This window comes from Oryx dammah, unplaced genomic scaffold, assembly GCF_014754425.2.
Source record: "Oryx dammah isolate SB20612 unplaced genomic scaffold, SCBI_Odam_1.1 HiC_scaffold_10, whole genome shotgun sequence".
Classification (NCBI taxonomy): domain Eukaryota; kingdom Metazoa; phylum Chordata; class Mammalia; order Artiodactyla; family Bovidae; genus Oryx; species Oryx dammah.
In genome coordinates, this window is record NW_024070194.1 from 80,392,668 (window position 1) to 80,415,099 (window position 22,432).

The 22,432-nt window shown below is 42.4% G+C and overlaps 1 protein-coding gene across 7 annotated transcripts in view; it reads right to left on the reverse strand.

Annotated features, from left to right (window-relative positions):
- PLCB4 (phospholipase C beta 4) overlaps positions 1-22,432 on the reverse strand; it is a 478,191-nt gene that overhangs the window by 142,565 nt on the left and 313,194 nt on the right. For all 7 annotated transcript variants that reach the window (XM_040248315.1, XM_040248318.1, XM_040248317.1 and 4 more), the window contains exons 5-7: positions 16,897-16,977; positions 15,543-15,602; positions 13,952-14,095 (exon numbers count right to left, since the gene is read on the reverse strand). In XM_040248315.1, the coding sequence (XP_040104249.1) occupies positions 13,952-14,095; positions 15,543-15,602; positions 16,897-16,977 (285 nt within the window). The remainder of the gene's footprint in view (positions 1-13,951; positions 14,096-15,542; positions 15,603-16,896; positions 16,978-22,432) is intronic.

The following is a 22,432-nucleotide window of genomic DNA, read 5'->3' on the forward strand; positions in this document are numbered from 1 at the left end:
ACTGCTTATGAGATAGCTATAGTAAAGAAATTCTGCTAAACAAGGCTTCCTCATGCTAATTTGACCAAAGAATCTTCTTTGCACGTGGACTTTTTTTGAGGAAAACACTGTGCAGGCCTCCGATTTCGGGAGCACTGCCCTATGATCACACCTCCCAGAAATAGTGACATTAAACGGTTACTTGAAAAGTACAGCAACACCATACTGTGCTCCAAGTGGAAGAGACTAGTCCTCAGACTGGGAGCTGCAGCAGAGGGCTGTAGACACAGGATCTGGAGTGGACCCAGCGCCTGGGTTCAAGACACCAGCTCGCCATTTACTGTCTGTGTGAACCTGGGCAAGCTACTCAACTCTCTGGGCCTATTTCTTCCTCTGCAAATGAGAATAATCCATCTCACAGGACTGTTTTGAGAATTAAATGAGATAACGCCTGCCAAGCACTCTGAACAGTATCTAGCATCCAATATAAAATAAAAACTTCACTGCTGCTGTTCTTCTTATAATTATTAGGGGCCAGTAAACTTTATCTGTAAAGAGCCAGGAAATAAATACTTCAGGAATTGGGGGCCACATATGGCTCTCTGTTGCACAGTTTTGTTTTAACAATCTTTTCAAAATTTAAAAGCCATTTTTAGCTCACTGGCTATACAAAAATCAGGCTGAGGGGGAATTCCCTGTGGTCCAGTGGCTAAGACACCACACTCCCAATACAGGAGGCCCAGATTTGATCCCTGGTCAGAGCACTAGATCCCGCATGCTGCAACCAAGAGTTCACAAAAGCAACCAAAGACCCTGCATGCTGCCATGAAGACTGAAGATCCTGTGTGCTGCAGCTAAGACCTGCTACAGCCACATAAACAAAATAAACATTTTAAAAAGTCAGAGCAGAAGGCTGGATCTGGCCCACGGACTGCACTGTTATGATTATTAAATTATTTCCTTAGAGGCAACAGTGTCTCATCTCAGGCATTGCCAACCCACCTCCTCCCGTGTCCCATCTTTCAATTATACCCCAAAGATAAGAAAACACACAAACACATGTAGGCCCATGTTACACACACATTATGTTCCCAATGACATTTTTTTTTGCTAGCAGTAAAAACTGGAGCTATGTGGTAAATGGAGAATTAATTTACAGCTAGTGACATTTTTCTGTCCCAGGGGCCAAAAGGTGAAATTCAAACTTCTGGTACAATTAGAGTAATTCATTTTGCATTCCCTTGGCAGAGTCATTTGATAACACTTGCAATTAGGGCAACCCGAGTGACTGCGGGCAGGGCCCAGGGCTGAATCTCTTCTCAGGAAACCTTCACGTTCATGAAACCTTAGCAGAGAAAACATGTCCCCTGTGAAGATCACAGCATTGGAACAGAAGAGGCTGAGAGGTTTCCAGAAAAGCAAGAGAGGCAACAACCTAGAAAACCCACCTTAAAGGTCATGGGGACTTACAGTTAAATCGAAGCCCAAGAAAACATTAAGGCCAAGAAAGTACACATGATAAACCTGTTAATGATAAAATATAGTACTATGTTAAACTGTTTTCCTGGTGGCTCAGACAGCAAAGAATTGCCTTGTAATGCGGAAGACCTTGGTTTGATCCCTGGGTCAGGAAGATCTCCTAGAGAAGAGAATGGCTACCCATTCTAGTATTCTTGCCTGGAAAATGCCAGGGACAGAGGAGCCTGGTGGGCTACAGTCCATGGGGGTGCAAAGAGTCAGACACAATGGAGCGACTAACACTTTCACTTTCACGTTAAACTCTACTGACATGAGCCCAACTTAGTATAAAAGAAAATTGTGTGCACATTAAGAAGACACATTAGAGTGAGTATGGGGGTTGTAAATAGGGGGAAGGGGGACACTCCTTAAGTGGACATGGGTTTTTCTTTAGTGGTATGCTGCTACACAGCTAGACGCGGTCATGGTTGCCCAGCACTGGGATACACTGTGCTCAGTCACGGAGTCGCGGTCGACTCTTTGTGACTCCATGAACAACAGCCCGCCAGGCTCCTCTGTCCAGGCGGTTCTCCAGGCAAGAAGACTGGAGTGGGTTGCCATTTCCTTCTCCAGGTGATGTACTAAATGGCACTAAAATGTTCACTTAAAACAGTTAATTTCTTGTGAATTTCACTTGCATTCACTTGTGACAGGCCTCACTGGAGGCTTCTTTCTCACTTTGCTCCCCCTCTGACACCAAGGAAACCTTCCTGATAAAAGTGACAAGGTGCCTGAGAACCACAGTGAAACCTCTTCCAGCCCCAGTGCTGGGTTCCTGCACATGCATTTTGGTAAGGAGTTTTACTAAGAAAAATAACACTAAAACCCCACATTTGATGACTTAAGAAAATGGGGGGGGGGGTGGTGTTTTTCTAAAAAATAAGGATAGTCACCTTTCGAATGTTAAGGGGTATAGAGACGGGGAACACAGAGACAGGAGGTCAGGGCCAGCCTGCAGATGAGCTCCCAGTGAGCAGCCAGTGAGCTCCTTCACACCGTGTGATCACAGCAAGTCCAGGACACTCACATCCCTCAGAGAACATATTCTAAATTCATTGTCTCTTCCTCTGTTGCCCCAAAGTAACTAGGCCCTCAATTTCTGATGATCTTAGCAGCATGCTCTCAGTTAATCAGATTTAAAATCTCCTCCAATTTCACCTGGTCTCTTGATTTCAAATGTTTCTCAGGTCTTCCTCCTGTGTAACTGCTGAAGGCAAGAACGACTTATTTCCTTGTATCCTACCTCTGCGGAGCTGGTCCTCCGAGTCTGCTGATGTGGAACCCACAGGTTTGAGGGCCAACTGTATGATGCCATTTTATACAAGGGACTTGAGCGCCTGTGGATTTTGGTATATTCAGGGGTCGGGGGTGGGGGGTGCAGTTCCTAGAACCATTTCCCTGTGGATATTGAGGTACAATTGTACTTCTCAAACTTGAAAGTGTAAAGGAAGTACCTAGAGATCTTGTGCAAATGTAGACTCTGATTCAGCAGGTCTGAATCAGAGGATAAGCCTGAGACCCTACATTTCTAAGTTCCCAGGTGAGGATGACCCTGCTGGTCCAGACCACACTTTGAGAAGCAATGCTCTGAGCCCTATGCTATTACCATATTACCTTCCCTGCCAAGGCAGGAGACATGAAAGACTCAGGTTCGATCCCTAGGTTGAGAAAATCCCCTGAAGGAGGAAACAGTCATGCACTCCAGTATTCTTGCCTGGAAAATCCCATGGACAGAGGAGTCTGGCGGGCTACAGTCCATGGGGTCGCAAGGAGTCAGACAGGACTGAGCAACTAAAATAGTCATCTTTTTAGAACGTCAAGATCATGTTGCATCTTTCCTACAACTCAAGCCATGACGTTCTGTTACATCCAAAGAATCTTCAGAATAGACACAGGGATCCAAGCAACTAATTGGTACCCTCCTTGGCATCTAGTACACGTTTTTATTTTGTAGAGAAATTCCATGTCTTTATAGGGGAAAGTAACTTCAAGGGTCATTCACTATAACTCTTTTTTAAAAAATGAGGATAAGAAAGCTCATGCAGAAGAAATGATTTGCCCACATTTATAATTCATCAAAAAATAATTCTAGGATGAACAGCTGAATGAAGGAAGGAAAAAAGACACAAAGGGCATCTTCACTTAAAATGCCAGTGAGGTAAATATATTATGCAAATATTAGCATTCACTTTAGTGCAAATTCATCCATGCTGCATGCCAGCTATTGTCTCGAGCTGAGGTTCCAAATGGTCCACAAACAAGTTTGCTGTTTGACACAAACAGTGCTAACAAAAATTAATATATTTGTCAACATTTTAACATCAGGAAATTTCATGTAAAAAAATCCAGATGTCCAGTATCTCATGGGAAAAATACCACCAACAACCATCTAGCAACCTCTGGGCCATGTTCCGATGGTTGGAAAACTGGCAAGAGTTAAGTGCCCCCAGATGGGATATGTACCCCTTACTTCACTACATTCTATTCCATCCCTGTCTGTCTCCCAGCACCTTTCCATTTCTCACATCATCTCCCTGGCTCCCGTAGGAATCTGGGTCAACAACTTCTGATCTAAAGGAACTAATTTTTGATAATACAGAGATAAAGAAACAATTTCAAAGTGCAGAGAGCACCACCATGGGTCAGACACTACGTCCAGGATCCTGGGACAGACAGTCTGGCAAGAGGAGCATGCAAACTGCTGGAAGAAGGGAGGGCAAAGATGACCGGCGGCCATGGAGGCCCCCAGGGCAAGGGTTACCCACTCTACATGCACTGATGCACGCGGCCCCGCCAAGGCTCAGGATCCACATGCACTGATGCACGCGGCCCTGCCAAGGCTCAGGATTTCATGGTCTCCACATTCAACCCAGCTATTAAACAAATGAGCCCCACTTTCTTTTTGGCAAGAAGAAAACACCTAGGTGAGATGGGGACACTTAAAGCTCACAAATACGCATCCGCCCATTTGCTCCAATTCACAGCTTGTCTCTAAGAAAACTTTTTACTGCCCCTCGCTGATTTGCTTCCCATGAATTTGGGATGGTTTAAAGAAAAAATAAAACAAGAGCATGCCAACATTTCACTCTTGGAAACACGAAACAAACACACGCACATACACGCACCCCATGCCAAACTTGAGCCTCAAAAAACCATGAGACAACGTGGTGAAGAACTTAAATCAATTAGTATATTGGGGCTTGGACGATGGCTAGGAAATGCAGATTTACAACTGAGCTCCTTTAGCATTCAGCAGGCACTGGCTCAGGTGAGACTAGGCAACAAACCAGTAAATGCAAGTCCCTCAAACCAGTAAACACAAGTCCCTCAAACCAGTAAATGCAAGTTCCTCAAGGCTCCTCTGCAAGAGAGAAGCAGGAGAAACTCCTTACAGAGCTTTTCTGCAGGGCAGCAGCTCTAACCTTGAGCTCCTAACTCCAGCACAAGATCTCACATCTTGGATTAATTTCCCAGGTACCGCTGAAGTTGCTGGCCTGGGACCACACTTTGAGAACCACCAGATAGCTAATACAATTAAAACTACACTTCAAGAAATAGCTTTTTCCTCACTAGGGTCACAGAAATAAATTCCTTTTAATCATGCTTTTTGTATTAGTGAATTCTGGACTGTGAAGAAGGCTGAGTGCCAAAGAATTGATGCTTTTGAACTGTGGTGTTGGAGAAGACTCTTGAGAGTCCCTTGGACTGCAAGGAGATCCAACCAGTCCATTCTGAAGGAGATCAGCCCTGGGATTTCTTTGGAAGGAATGATGCTAAAGCTGAAACTCCAGTACTTTGGTCACCTCATGCGAAGAGTTGACTCATTGGACAAGACTCTGATGCTGGGAGGAATTGGGGGCAGGAGGAGAAGGGGACGACAGAGGATGAGATGGCTGGATTTGGTGATTGTCAGGGAGGCCTGGCGTGCTGTGATTCATGGGGTTGCAAAGAGTCGGACACGACTGAGTGACTGAACTGAACTGAACTGAAACATTTCTGCTAAGGCCACAGAACTCAGTAGGTCTATAGATTCACCTGCCTGCTGCAGTCAATTAATTTGATAAAAACTTGTTTGGGTTCAAAGTGGCTATAATTTTTGGACTAAGTCCATTTGTATGCTAAGCAAATGGGGACTGAAACTTCATCCAGCATCAGAATCACCTAGGAGGCTAGTTAAACTATTTCTGTAAAAATACTGAATCATGATGATGTGCCCTCAAATTAATATACCATTGTTTATATTCATTGTTTATAACATTGTATATTAATAGAACTGTTATAGTAATCAGTTATACTTTGATTAACAAAAAGAGAAACAAAAACAGATAGCTGAGCTCCATTCTGAGAATTTCAGATTTATTAGGCTGGCATAAGACCCAAGAATTTGCATCTTTAAGAAAGTCCCAGGTGAGGCTTCTGGTTAGATCCCTTTGAGTAGGTCTGGGCTTGCCTATGGGTAGAGGAGCTAGTTGAAAGGAGGGGAGCTCTGCATGAGTGCTAAGTTGCTTCAGTGGTGTTCGTGACCCTTTGCAATTTGACCCTATGGACTGCAGTCTGCCAGGCTCCTCTGCCCATGGCATTCTCCAGGCAAAAATAATGGAGTAGGTTGCCACGTCCTCCTCCAGGAGACCTTCCCGACCCAGGGATCAAACTCGAGTCTCTTTTGTCTTCTGCTTTGGCACGTGGGCCCTTTACCACTAGCGCCACCTGGAAATTTCAGGGGAACTCTGCAGGGTGTGAGCAAAGCCATTAGGCAGCATTGACTAAATGTGAACTTGATTTTTTTCCTTAACAAAACAAAGAATAAATCCCTTCTCCAAGAACTTTTGCAGTAATTCTTCCACTCAACATAATTTCAATTCAGCAGAGTGATTTTGACATTCAATTCAATTGACTAAAATAAGATTTTATTACCTGTAATAAACTATCTGACCTTATCTTTTTTGTCTGCAAGAAGAAGACACAACATTTTTGTAATTTACTTTCTACAGTATTCAATCATGGGCTTATTTGATGACTTGGTTACAAAGCATAATTTATGGAGTTTGCCAAATATTTATAACCTACAGAAGGTATGATGAGCAGTCTGGAAGTTGTCTAAACTCAAATCCAAATCTGTGCATTTTGAACTTCACAATAACAGCTTATTTTTGTAATCAAAATAAAATTCAACTTGGTATAAAATAACATATTTATTTGTGGAGATTTTCAAAGAGGGTTGCCTTTCAATCTCATGTACAGTGACTGTGCTTGCAGTTTGCTCGGTAGCACCAGCTGGAACTAAGTGAAAGACATCTGAACTCCCTTCAACACGCCAGAGACAAAATCTTCCCCAGCTAGTTGTATCCTAAGAGAGAAAAAATACATCAGAGAAACCAAATTTCTCTTCTAAATAAGGAAGTTTGTTACAATATTTGGCATTTCTTGTAGGGTTTATGGGCTTCTCTCATGGCTCAGACAGTAAAGACTCCACGTGCAACATGGGAGACCTGGATTCGATCCCTGGGTTGGGAAGATCCCCTGGAGGAGTGAACGGCTACCCACTCCAGTATTCTTGCCTGGAGAATCCCTGTGCATAGAAGAGCCTGGTGGGCTACAGTCCCCAGGGTTGCAAAGAGCTGGACACAACTGAGCTACTAAGCACACAGCACAATAGGGTTTATGGTAAAACAGTGGCAGAGAGATGAGGAGGATTCAGAAAAAAGCTCTATATTACATACAGTTTAGGAAAAAAAAAAAAAGGGAACTATCTCCTTCATGCAGTTGTTTTTACTTATAGATGTTTTAAGTTATGTGACTGATCAGATACACCTATTAGCCAAAGTGATACCAGGTTTGAGGACAAAGTACCAGCAATTTGCTAGCAATTCCTTTTAACAGAAGACCTTTAAGGAGAGGAAATGAAAGCAGAGTTTTCTAACTGGAATGACAGGAAGGATTTAGGGAAGCAGAAAATAACGATCTCAATTGGAAAGAGGTCAAGACACTGGGGTTACAGCCTCCAGGCTTGTCATGGATCCTCAGCAACAGCCCCCTTACATCCTGAAAAGTGACTCTAAAAATAATGCCAAGGAATCCCAGACATTTTGGACTATGATTGAACCACATTTTCTTGGTTTTCTTATCCAAACATCATTCTCCTAGCTTTCCTTATAGCTAAACTGTAAAAAACTTTAGGGCTATCCCTATTTATCACCTAGGTTAGAGTTTATGGGTTCAGTCCACATAAACACCTCAATAAAATGAGGACAAATATATGGACACTGAGGGGGAAGAGGGTGTGATGAACTGGGAGATGGGGGGTGACACATATACACTATGGATATTATGCATAAAATGGCCAACCAACGAGAACCTGCTGTGCAGCTCAGAGAGCTCTGCTCAGTGCTCTGTGGTGACCGAGATGGGGAGGAAACCCAGGAAAGAGGGGATGCACGTGCGCATACGGCTGCTTCTCTGTGCCGAACAGCAGAGACTGATGCAACATTGTAAAGCAGCTATAGCCCAATAAAATTTAAGTGTAATAATGAAGAAGAAAAAAGTCATACAAAAAAAGACAAGTGAGAAGAAAAAAACAAACATCTTTCACTGTCCGTCTGATTCCACTCCCAGAGGCTGCCACACTGTTACGTGTTTCTTTGTCATTCTGGAAATTATATATATATATTAAATTATATATATATATATATTAAATTATATATATATATATATATATATATATAAGGACTTCCCTTGGGAGCAGGTTCAGTCCCTGGTTGGGGGACTCAGATCCCACGTGTCCCGTGGCCAAAAAACCAAAACATAAAACTGAAGCAATATGGAAACAAATTCACTAGAGTTTAAAGATGGCCCAAGTAAAAACACTTTATATATACAAAACAACAAAATGTATGTACTGAGCACTGTTTAAATGTCAGGCACTGAAGGTTCTAGCTGCTGGGGATGTAGCAGGGAATGGGGAGGCAATAGGTGAATGTATGGTGTGTAAGGAGTGGTAAGTGCTACGAAGAAAACTAAAGCAGGACAAGGAGTGAGCATGTGCTGAGGGGAGATGAGGCAGGCAGCTAAGCTGAGGTTCCAGCAGAGATCTGAGGAATGTGAGGGAGGAGGCCCTGCATGTAACTGGCAATCCTGTGCTCCAGGCAAAAGGAAGCGTATGCACAGGCAAAGTTCCTGAGGCTGGAAGGAAATAGGCAGAGGGAGAGGGTGGCAGCCAGAGGAAGGGAGGTGAGAAGGGATTCTTTAAGGCCCTGTGAGCCTTGGAGGGTTCTCAGCATCAGTGATAGGATCTGAATTACTTTCTAGAAACATCCTTCCAACTGCTATTTTGGGAACAGACTACAACAGGCAAGGTCAAGGCAGAGAAATAGGGGAGAAATGGTATTGAGTTGGAGAGCACTGCAGTGATGGTGAGGGTAGAATCAGCTAGATTCTAGACACAGAGTGTTTGTTAACAGACCAATCAGGACACAGGAAGAGAGTGTCCATGACCTCAGCAACCAGAAGGATGTGGCTGGAAGGTCTGATGTGGACTTACGTTTAGGATCCTATCAGACATTTATTCCATAGGGGAGAAAGGTCTATAAAATTGAGCTCAAATCTTGTTAAAGTGGTAGAGGAACTGCTGCTATTGCTGCTAAGTCGCATCAGTCATGTCTGACCCTGTGCGACCCCATAGACAGCAGCCCACCAGGCTCCCCTGTCCCTGGGATTCTCCAGGCAAGAACACTGGGGTGGGTTGCCATTTCCTTCTCCAATGCATGACAGTGAAGAGTGAAAGTGAAGTCGCTCAGTCCCACTTAGCAGCCCCATGAACTGCAGCCCACCAGGCTCCTCCATCCATGGGATTTTCCAGGCAAGAGAACTGGAGTGGGGTGCCATTGCCTTCCCCAGTAGAGGGACTAGGCAAGCTTATTTACTCTTTAAGCAGAGGGCATGGCTGAAGAAAAGACAAGATGAGCTATAAGGCTGTCTTTTATACAAGTGTCATCTTTTATTTAAATAAGAAAATGCACCATCATTTTCACCGTCTCGGGTACTGTGAGAATATTTTGTATTTATTTGAAACCTTAACTATTAAAGTAAGATTTCATGTTAAATCTTATTGACTCTTAAAACACTCATTTGAAATAAGAAAAGATATCAGAGAACCCTTTTAGGAAGTGGAGGAACAAGGAAGTAAGTTGACTTTCACAGAGTCAAGCAAGGTCCTACATGGGAAAGCTGGTCTTCCATCGACAGGACATGAATTGATGAACCCCATCTGCCTGGACTCAATGTTTGGTTAAGTGAATTTTTCAGAATCATTGGACTGTAAGTATCATACAAGCCCAGGAATTAAGAATAGACTCAAGAATCTCAAATAAATACTCCTAAGCAAGGTTTGTGCTAGAAAGCCTCTTAAAACTTCTATATCACTGGTCAGACCAAGACTTGTCAGATGGCAAAAAACAATCAAAACATTCTGACCACCCAGGGAATGGCTAATCCTCACAGTTAATACGCTATTTTTCAACGTTTTGTAAGTTTCTGCTCTCATCTTGCATGAGTACCATGAGTTATTTATGTTTATTTCTATACCTGTTTATGTTTGTAATAAAAACTACATCAATCAGTAAAAAATGCTTGTAGAAAGAAAGAGGGTGGCTCGTTCTTCCAGTGAATACTTGGGAAGATTTCTTTAAAGGTAAGTTGCTAAGAATTTTTTCTCAAGTTCTATGTAAATGAGACAACTAAAAGATTAGGGAAAAAAGTTATTCAATTGTAGGATTCTGTTCTTTAACTGCTCCAAGAATGTCTTTAAAGTGGACTCAGTTGTGTTTTAAAGAAACCAAACGATATTTCAGACAATGCATTATGGGTGAAGTACCAGTTGGGGTGGGGGGGAAGGCTTCCCAGGTGGTGCTAGTGGTAAAGAATCTGCCTACCAATTCAAAGATGCAAGAGACAAGGGTTCTATCCAGGGTTCAGGAAAATCCCCTGGAGTAGGAAATGGCAACCCACTCTATTATTCTTGCCTGGAAAATTCCATGGACAGAGGAGCCTGCTTGGCTACCGTCCATAAGGCCACAAAGAGTCAGACAAGACTGAGGATACACTGGCAAAAAATCCATCAACCACAACCAATAGAACCAAACTGAATGCAAAGATTTTGGCCCTAACATTAAAAGATTGGCTAACAACTGAACCAAATCTATATGTTTCAAGTTAGAATAGAGTCTTTGTGGAGTTCTGTCCCAGGCCACAGGTGTGAGGTCTTGCACCAAGGCCGCAGAAGCGGAGCCCAGAGCCAATGGCACCGCTGAGGCTAACCAAGCCCCTTTGTTAACTGTGGCCCCAAACGCCCCCTGATCATTACCAACCAGCTTCCTGACACCAAATTCAGCAAAAACGCTACCCCATGATCACCCTATCATGCCCTAACCAGTCACCTAAAGCCAAGCCTCCAGCAAGAATCTGCTTTGTCTTGAAGCCATAAAAACTGGCTACTAACCCACAGAAAGTGTCCCCTCTCCCTGGTCTGTCAGGAGGCTGGCCTGCTGCACTCGCAGTGCCCACGTTATCTCTGCTCTGCGTTCTTAATAAACTCACTCCCTTCTGAAAGGCTCTGTGTCTGGAAATTCTTTTCCAACCCACACTCAGCCTGCCATGAGAGTGTTTAAGGTCTGTAAGTGTAATTTTAAAAAATGATGGTTTGCTTTAACTCACTGCTGTGATAACGTGAACAGAATATCGCTAGGTAAGAGTTGTTCTATGGTTCCAGGATCCTGGGCTCCTAAGCTGTACTCATGTCAAATGGTATGACCACAAAAAACCCCAAATCTTACCATTAAGTATAGACTTCTGCCCTGGAACACAGACTTATATATCACGTATTTATGACTATAGGGTTCAGACCATGGCTCTTAAGTAAAACAAGACTGCAGCAATCAAAGCATGGAAGTGAGGACATTTTGATTTACTGATCTGAGCCACCTTCCCAGGACTGTACTTGCTCAGGGATGGGTGGGGTTGACAGTATCACACAAGAAATCAGAAGGCTGAGTTTTAGGCTGGACTCTGGCCTAGCCTGCTGTGTAGACTCAGGCGAGGTCTTTTCACTTCTTGGCTTCCTCTTCTGCATCTGAAAAATGCGGTATCTCAGTTCCACCTCCAGCTCTGAAATTCTAGCACCCTGTGATCTGAACAGTGAACTGGGGGCTTTCGATGAGAAAGGCACAGGCACTTTCCACGTAACGCATCCTGTAACCTACACAGCAGTCCTATGAGCAGGCACCGTGATGCTGTTCCATTTTGAGATGAAGCAGGTGAGGCTCAGTGAGGCCACTAGCGTCTCTCGGTCACACAGCTGGGAAGAGGAAGAGGCAGGGTGTGCGGCCAGGCAACTTGTTCCCGATCCCAGATTCTTAAGGTCATATGAGTCAGAGGGTTTCTTGTACTATGACAAGCTGACAAAAGGCATGACACAGGTCTACAGAACTGTCATTTTGCAAAATTTCAAGCATCTAAATATCTGTCTGATTAACAAGACTTTCTTTCTGGGTGATCAGCATGGACTTCCGGGATTGAATGTTGCTATGGCAAATAGCAACCAGAAAGACCTTTGTAGCAAATTATATAAGCGTGCACTAGAAACAACGCTTGTTTAGATCAGCAGGGTTCAAGAAACCATCCAAATGGGTGTTCATCTGAGCACCATAATGAAAGAACAATATTGAAAGCAACATGTTTTCCCAAAGCGAGGTGATCTGGAAAAGCAGCATAAAACCAACCAAGCCATACAAGTACAGAAGCAAAGGCTCTCATGTCACGTGGAGCGTCCATTCCTGCCTGGACCCAGAGCCACAGTCGGGAGCTTCTCAAACTTTACTGCACATATGAGTCACTGGGTGGAGGGGCGGGGGCGGGCGTGGTTGTTAGTAATGAAGATTCTGGATCTGTAGGTCTGTGTGGGCCTGAGATTCTAATGTGCAGGGAGTTCCCACTGAGGCGTGTGCAGCTGGAAAGTGGACCACACTTTGTGAGTGAGGGTGAGAGAGTCTTGATGGTCTCAGTATCTATAGAACTCAATTCTGCACCCCTTGATTCTGGGTTTCTCATCTCAGTTTCATCGAATAATCTCACCTGGATATTCCCTGAGGGCTCTAAAGTTCAATATTTCTAATGATGGCCTTTCTCATTCAGCCTGCACTGAGCTTCTACTTGCAGGGTCAATGGGAAAATAAAACGCCTGCCTCCCAAGCCCCCAAACCCAGACCTCTGCCATGGGAGAGCAGGGGCCCAGGCCTCTTCACACATTTTATGCAAAGATAATGGTGCTCTGTCCACAGGTAATACTGCCTGAAGACAGACAACATGCAGGAGAGTGACTGACATTCAAGGCTTTCTACTTTGGGCAATATCGCTTTGTGACTCACTTGCCAGGGCAATGGTAGGCTGGTTATGGTACTAAGATGGATCATAACCCAATTCTTTCATAGCTTACAGGCAGGGTGGGTATCAATTATCTAGACGAGCACTAACAGGGTAACCACAGGCATATGAAGCAACTGAAATGCAGTTCATCTGAATTGAAAACACGTATTATATTTTGACGACTTTGTATGAACAGAAGAACGTAAAATATGTTAACTGATTTTATATTGATTTCATATTAAAATGACCTATTGGCTTACAAAATGACATACCAGAATTTAAAAAGATACATGCATCCCTATGCTCAGAGCAACATTGCTTACAACAGCCAAGACATGGAACCAATCTAAACACCCACTGACAGAGGAATGGATAAAGAAGATGTGGTACATTCATCCAATGGACTACTACTCAGCCATAAAAAAAGAATGAAATAAGGCCATTTGTAGCAACATGGATGGGACTTTAGAAATGATCACACTAAGTGAAGTCAGCCAGGGAGGGAAAGGGAAATACCATATGTTATCACTTCTATGTGGAATATAAAATAATGAAATTAATTTTACCTGTGGCTAACAGAAAAAATTAAACTACATCTGTGGCTTGCATTATGTTTCAGCTGGGTAGTGCTGATCTAACCCTTTGCTAGTCAAACTGTGGTTCTCAGACCAGCAGCATCAGCATCAACTAGGAGCTTGTTAGAAAGGGAGAATGCGTCCTCACCTCAGACCTACTGAATCAGAATCTGCATTTTTACTAAATCCCAGATGATTCTTGTCTACATTCTGGTTAGAGAGGTTCCTACAACATATCACAGTCAGTGGTCAGGCTGCTGGTATTCATGAGTGACATGCTGAAAGGGTATTGTGCTTGCTGAATTTTCTAGGGCAACATTCTAGCAAGCAATGGAAACTTTCTTTAAAATTTAAATTAAATTATACAATTCAAAATATATATCAAAATGACATTATACATGAAAAATGATGTGCACCACACATGTCCATACGGGAATGGAAGGAGGTTGTGTCACGGAGGATACCTTAGTTATTTCTGGATTTTCAGCCACCAGGTACGTGAAACTGATGTTCACCAGATCTGCACCACTGCAGACACAAACTATCCGCCCTTCCAGATCATTTTCTGATTTGCCAAGAGCTTCAAGAGCAGCCAAAATTTTGGGATCCTATAGAGGAAGGCAGATAGGAAAAAATACATTATATCACAGAGCATAGAAAAAGAAACTACATTTGATGTAAAAACATCCAGTAAAGCAAATTCTTCTTGGAATCTAAAAATGTCCAGATATCTAGTGTTATTCTAAAACTCATATAGGTAAAATCTATAGCACTACACATTACTGGAACTCACCTGGTAAGAAAGGTATGATACAGTTATTGATTTAGAAGGTGGGGAGGCAGGTCTTCCTTTCAATTGAGAGTTAATAGTTATTGGAGAATGTGAACTACGGCAACAGGACTCAAAGGCTCTGCCTGAGACCTGACTGTGTCTGCAAAGGTCAAAGGGGTTTCTCATAGAGAACAGTCATAGGGGATTCATGCACACATGCAGGGCATTGCCACATTCAGCAACCTCAAGTTGTTAAAAAGTGAGATTGAGACTTTCAAATAGCCTGGACATGAAGAATGAACACGTGCATCTCCAGGAGCCCTGGCCTCCTCATTTGGAATGAAAACTGCGTAAGTTTGCCCTAATTAGCAAATAAAATAGTGGCTTTGTCCTCTGTAAGAACTCAGGGGAAAATGCCAAGGTAGTTATACAGAGATTTTAAACTAACATTAAAGAGGGTCACTAACAAAAACCAAAAACAAAGTGAGGAACATAATTTTGTTTTGAACATCTAAAAATCTGCAAACCTGCAGAAAAGGGAATACATGCTGTGCTGGAATATTCTAGGAAAAAAACCCATCTTTTAAATTCCTGGCGCAAATAGCTTTTCATTCAAACGAATCAATCGCTGTGAAGAAGGCTTATGTGTGTGCTCTGTCATTCTTTTTCTCTCAGAGGCAAACTGAGCCTTCAAGGTGAGCCAGGGTCTGCGTGCACAGGTGCACAAATACGGAACTACCCGAGTCATCTAAATTTCCACATCAGCCATGGACCAGAAGTGACTCACTGTTTGCTGAAAAAGAAGGTGGGGATAGGGGGAAGGGGTGTTTGCCAGATTAATTTCTGAGTTAAGGGAACAGTTTATTTTGATGCTCATATCACACAAGAGTCATAATTTTCAAAGGTTAATAACAATTTCTAATATAATTAAACCCAAGGCACTCCAAATCACCCAACCATTACAGATAAGATTTCTAACTGTATCTGTTCTTCATTTCCAGCTGATGATTTGTGGGCAGTAATAGGCCTCCCTGGTGGCTCAGTGGTAAGGAATATGCCTGCAAGGCAGGAGACAGGTTTTGACCCCAGGTCAGGAATATCCCCTGGAGAAGGAAATGCAACCCACTGCGGTACTCTTGCCTGGGAAATGCCATGGAAGAGGAGCCGGCCAGGCTACAGTCCTTGGGTCACAAGAGTTGAACACGAATGAGTGACTGAACAACAGCTAAGGCGTTACACAACAGTCTGTGTCTAGAAGAACAACAAACACCAAGCGTGGGTACCTTTGGTGTGGCTCCCAGCCGAACACTGTTGATGAGGGAACATTCTAGCACCTGGCCTTCCTGCAAAGAGAGCACATAACACAGCAGTGAGTCTAAATTCTGCCAGACCTACAGCACAGACAGGTGATTTGCAAAAGTTTGTGATGATGAAGGCAATGCTAATTCGAGTGAGGCAGAAGCAGGATTAAAAACAAGTAATAACAACAATAATAATTGTCAACAATCAAACACAGTCAAGATATTTTCAAACCAAACTTTGGTCCATTCATGTGCGTGAAGTAAAACTAATACACTGACACTGGGTTGTGGTGAAGGAAAGTGCAGTGTCTACCGTAAGGCTCTAGGCAGGGAGAACGGGCGGCTCTCTCTCTAAAACCCTGCACTCCCCAAAGCAAAGGGTTTCGGCAAAACAACTTTAAGGGGCAGCTGAGGCAGGGATATTGCAGGGTATACAATCAGCTAGTGCACAGTTCTCTGACTCGTTGATGGTGAGATAACATGGGGGTTCACAGGGGTGAACATTATTAATCCTGAGGCTCCAGGAGGCTATGTTCTTATGGTCATCAAGTAATTAAATGCTTCCATTGGGTGGGGGGTTTAGGATCTGTGAAATAACTCAGGAAATGTGCATCAGATATGATCTAGGAACTTCAGAGAGGAGCTAAAGCAGCGGATATCGGGGAGGGGTCTGTTCTGGGAAGGCTGCATAGCATCCTGCCTGGTTGCAGAGACCCCAAACATTCCATTCTATATGTATATATACACACACATATATATGTAGAATGCAACTCTGAATAAGTACAAAATGTTACTTTTACATATTTAATATTCTGATTACTGCCATGTATATTATTAAATATATGTGTGTACATGAAGTGGGACTATACTAACTTAAACTCTGATTCTACTCTTCAGAAATTCAGCTCAGAGGTTCACAAAATGTGGACGCTGTGCCACGTGTTAAGTACTGGAAAGTGCCCTTAAATGCACCTCTGAGACTTTAGCTTGAATACCTCTCTTCTGGGAAATCCTTCTAGCTCCCAAGATTTAAATCAGCCTTGCCTGCTTTTAAGCTCTCGTAACCTGACCTTCTCTTTCACAACTCTCAACGTCTTGTCACTTTCTCTCTTTCTTTTGCATGCCCGACTTTGATTCTAGGCTGGAATGTATAAGGATCACATCCTTGACCATTACTATGTCCCCAACGCCTGGCACACGGAAGCACATTTTAAAAAGTCTTGAATGAATGAGTAAGTGTGGGGTCTGTGCCTGCAAGGGGCTTTTGGTCACTTGTGGAGAAATGAAATGCCTTCACCCTGAGAGCAAGAAGGAGCAACTTGTTTTTGTACCATACCTTGCCTTCACTTCTCCAGGTCAGAAAGAAGCCAAATTCATCTACTTTGAAGAGGCAGTTGGGTTCAAACACAAAGGATTCCTGTGAAAAAGAAATGTGTTGATATGCATGACTCACACCATTTTGAATCTAATAAAAATGCAAATATCTTTTAGCATCTAAACAAGAGACAAATGCATCCTGAATCTAATGACCACATTTCTCATTATATAACATTTTCATTTTGAAAATTTCTTGCATTCATTTTTGCATTGAAAGACTGATCAATTTTATACAGCATCTTCCTTTAAGGCAGTTTTAGAACAAAACACACTAAAGCTCTGAAGGTACATAGAGGGGAAGTTTTCTCTAAGATCTCGGGAGAAAGAGCTCCCGGAAAGAAGGACTCCCAGGTTTCAGCCAACTGGGCTCACTCCACACAAGAGGAATTGTTGCTGGTCTCTAACATAATATCAGAAATCAGGAGATAATTTTTTTTTTTTAATCACTGTTTTTTTTTTTTTTGGTCTACAGAATTCAGCATTTAGAGGTTTACTCAGATAACTCCTGAGCTTTCTGCTTTAATATCCAATCTCATTGGGTGTTCCATAAACCAGGACTTAAGCAAGATTCTGAGCTACTCAAAGAGTAGTCCTGGGAGCAGTAGCATCAACCTCACTGGGGAGATTGACTGCATTGGCGGAATCTAGGGCTCCAGGCCAGACAGACTGAATCAGAGTCTCTGGGGTGGGAACCAGAAATCTGTGTTCTAACAAGCCCTCCAGGTGATTCTAATACACAGTAAAAATCTAAGAACCACTGCTGTGGACATCAGTATCAGATCAAGATGGAATGTTAGCCAAATGCAGGGGCCCCACAGCGGCTAAGTTGTATTTCCCAAAGGATTCCTGGTCTAGCAAGAAAGCACCATTGTTCTTAAAAACTTCAGGCAAGTTCTATGTCAATGAGAGCAAAAGGGCCCCCAGGAAATGAACCCAGATGCCCTCTGCCCTCTGCCTGCATTCCATCAAGACTTGGCACTCACATGTCAACAAACCCACTTCTCGTGACCTAAAGGACTTGTCCTCCGAGATAATTATAACACTGCTATAGGAACTGCCTGGCAAACAGGAACGGTGTGTGACTTCAAACAAAGAGAGAGCAACCACTGGATTAAGATTTTAAGCATAGTCCAGACTCTCAATTCAAAACTTATTTTTCTAAATTTCAAGGAAGTAGCAACATTTATCAAGGTAAATCCAATGTCAATGTTACATTTTAGACTCCCAGGAGCCCTGAACAAAAATTTGTGTAGTTTTCTGACAGGTGAAGAATTATCATGTGCAGTCACCGCGATGAATAAATAAGATGAAGGAAGGGCATTATGTGACTTTTGTTTATGGAATAAAAATCCAGTTCTGCCGCTTATTATTTACTTTCTCCAACAAAGACTAAGTCTCAGAATCCCTATCTAGGAAATATTTACACCTACCTTTTAGGGAATGAAATGAGGTGATAAAGGCAAAGCCCTTTTACATTTTACCATGAATGTGAGTCACGCAGTTACACAGTTCAGCAAGTGGTAGCTACCATCCTTTATCCCTAGTTCAAGTTTACATTTGTGGTAGCAAATTACTAACAATGTGAATTTGTCACTATGTAATGTTTTCGACCCACAGAAATGCCCTTCTGGATGGTTCAGCGTTTTAGGAATGGTCTGATCCAGAAGTGGACACTTTAGATGGGTCTTAGAGGATGAGCAGCAGTTACCCGGGGAAGCAGCATGGCAGGCATGCAGGACTGCTGACAGTAGGGGCTTCGGAGGACGTGATGTGCTAGGTCCATTTTAAGGGGATGATGGAGATGAGACTAGACACATGAATAAGGCTAGATCGAAGGGTGGGGTACATCATACAAAAAGGCATTAAACGTAACCCAAAAGATCTTGAATCATTACTGCTTGAGAAACGAGAATAATCAAACTATGAGAATGAACACATTGTAGAATACTTTCCAAGCAATATCTTAATGGTAATAAAGAATTTCAGTGTTCAAAAGTATGACCTAAAATGGCATTTACAGAGTAGACCTACAATGAATCAGCTACCATCATTATTTATTTATGGGCACCCGATCCAATTCCAAATAGGGATTTGGAATGATCTAGGAAATATACATGATAAATAAGAATGATTTTCCAGCTTATTTTCAGGTGGAATTTACAGTTCCTTGGCCTCCTTAATGGCAAAGTTTTTTTCTTTCTTCTTCTCTCAGTTACTTAGTACCCTTTGACTTTACCATTACTACCTGGGAATTTGGATTCCTAACATCCCATTCTTGGATCATCTGATGCTTTTAACCCCTAGCTCTATAGTCTTCACTCTGCTATATTAATCTGAGTTCTTACAACTTCCTACTTATTAATCCTGCCCACCTCTTGCTAACCACCAGGCTTCCCTTGCTTTTACTTCCATCCTTGTCTAGTTTATTTCCGTAGTCCAACATACAATCACTTCCTCACAGACACCTTCAACTTCTATGTCTCATTTTCCGTTTTCATGTCCAAAAAACTAAGTCCATCCTGTCCATTTTTTAATCACTAAATTTGATGGAGAAAATCACAAAACTGGATTGTGTGGCTTTGGTTTAAATTCAAGATTATAAACTTCAAATGGATAGTCCACATGACTTTCAACCTTATAATTTTTTCTTTTAAAGTTCCCCACCCTTCAAAAGGATTGTCTCAGTGCTTCTCAAATTCCTTTACTCCTAGCCGATTACTGAGCTTCATTGATGAAATAAAGGAAACTCATCAGATGAGAACGTTCTCCATCCTTCCTCCTAATAACGTATGCTTTCGCCCATCAAAGGTCAGTCCCTCTGCTTCTGTTCCAGATTCCATCCTCTTTCACCTACACAAGGATTTCAGTCTTCTATGAATCGTCATCTGATACACATTAGTTTTTCTCTCTATGAGGTCATTCCTATCAGCACACAAATAAGTCCCAGCCATCCCCACCTACTCCTTCACTTATTCCCTCATGTCTCTGATCCATTTTAAGGGCACAGTATCTTGAAGAGTTTGTCTCCAGCCACTGTCTCTACTATTTCTCTTCCATACCATTTCTGACCAATTCCATCTGCCTTCTGTTCCTCCCACGTGCTAACATTTTTCTGCCAGGTTTACCGTGACTCACTTTCATGCTGCCATATGCAGGGCACACTTCGATTTGCTCTTCTACATGTTCAACATTAGAACTTCTTACATGATCAGCAGAAGTCAGCTCTGGGATTGTTATCTATGTTCTGAGACCTCCTTTAATGCTAAAGCTTTAACACCATCTACTTCTTGATGACTCCTAAATTTATAGTAGCAGCCCTGTCCTCTCTGGGTTCTCAGTTCAGATATCTAACTCTCTTCTTGACTTCTTCACATGAATGTCTCCAAATTAACGCATCCATAACCAAATTCTTTATTCCTCACCATTTTCCCCCAAGCCTTTCCATCACAAGACATTCTGGGCTCAATACTTGTCACTAGTGTCCTGATTTACTGAAACTACAATCATCCTTGACTTTCCATTAACAAGTCCATTTTCAGAGCATCCATTTCCACCACCACCACCACCTTGGTCCAGAGCATCACCATCTTTTTCATAGACTGATCAGCTCAGTTCTACTCTTTCCTTCACAGCAGCCAGATTGATTCTTCAAATAGTGAAGCCATTTAATAGATCCCCATCATATTTAGGAGAAAATCCCAACTCCTAGCTTGAACGATTTTATGAAGACTTACAAGACCTTTTAGAACTAACACCCAGAAAAGATGTCCTTTTCATTATAGAGGACTGGTATGCATAAGTAGGAAGTCAAGAAACACCTGGAGTAACAGGCAAATTTGGCCTTGGAATGCAGAATGAAGCAGGGCAAAGACTAATAGAGTTTTCCCAAGAAAATGCACTGGTCATACCAAACACCCTCTTCCAACAACACAAGAGAAGACTCTACACATGGACATCACCAGATGGTCAACACCGAAATCAGATTGATTATATTCTATGCAGCCAAAGATGGAGAAGCTCTATACAGTCAACAAAAACAAGACCAGGAGATGACTGTGGCTCAGATCATGAACTCCTTATTACCAAATTCAGACTTAAATTGAAGAAAGTAGGGAAAACCACTAGACCATTCAGGTATGACCTAAATCAAATCCCTTATGATTATAGAGTGGAAGTGAGAAATAGATTTAAGGGCCTAGATCTGATAGACAGAGTGCCTGATGAACTATGGACAGAGGTTCGTGACACTGTACAGGAGACAGGGATCAAGACCATCCCCATGGAAAAGAAATGCAAAAAAGCAAAATGGCTGTCTGGGGAGGCCTTACAAATAGCTGTGAAAAGAAGAGAGGTGAAAAGCAAAGGAGAAAAGGAAAGATATAAGCATCTGAATGCAGAGTTCCAAAGAATAGCAAGAAGAGATAAGAAAGTCTTCTTCAGTGATCAATGCAAAGAAAGAGGAAAACAACAGAATGGGAAAGACGAGAGATCTCTTCAAGAAAATTAGAGATACCAAGGGAACATTTCATGCAAAGATGGGCTCGATAAAGGACAGAAATGGTATGGACCTAACAGAAGCAGAAGATATTAAGAAGAGGTGGCAAGAATACACAGAAGAACTGTACAAAAAAGATCTTCATGACCCAGATAATCATGATGATGTGATCACTCATCTAGAGCCAGACACCTTGGAAAGTGAAGTCAAGTGGGCCTTAGAAAGCATCACTACGAACAAAGCTAGTGGAGGTGATGGCATTCCAGTTAAGCTGTTTCAAATCCTGAAAGATGATGCTGTGAAAGTGCTGCACTCAATATGCCAACAAATTTGGAAAACTCAGCAGGCCACAGGACTGGAAAAGGTCAGTTTTCATTCCAATCCCAAAGAAAGGCAATGCCAAAGAATGCTCAAACTACCGCACAATTGCACTCATCTCACACGCTAGTAAAGTAATGCTCAAAATTCTCCAAGCCACGCTTCAGCAATACGTGAACCATGAACTCCCTGATGTTCAAGCTGGTTTTAGAAAAAGCAGAGGAACCAGAGATCAAATTGCCAACATCTGCTGGATCATGGAAAAAGCAAGAGAGTTCCAGAAAAACATCTATTTCTGCTTTATTGACTATGCCAAAGCCTTTGACTGTGCGGATCACAATAAACTGTGGAAAATTATGAAAGAGATGGGAATACCAGACCACCTAACCTGCCTCTTGAGAAATCTGTATGCAGGTCAGGAAGCAACAGTTAGAACTAGACATGGAACAAGAGACTGGTTCCAAATAGGAAAAGGAGTACATCAAGGCTGTATATTGTCACCCGTCTTATTTAACTTCTATGTAGAGTACATCAGGAGAAACGCTGGACTGGAAGAAGCACAAGCTGGAATCAAGATTGCCGGGAGAAATATCAATAATCTCAGATATGCAGATGACACCACCCTTATGGCAGAAAGTGAAGAGGAGCTAAAAAGCCTCTTGATGAAAGTGAAAGAGGAGAG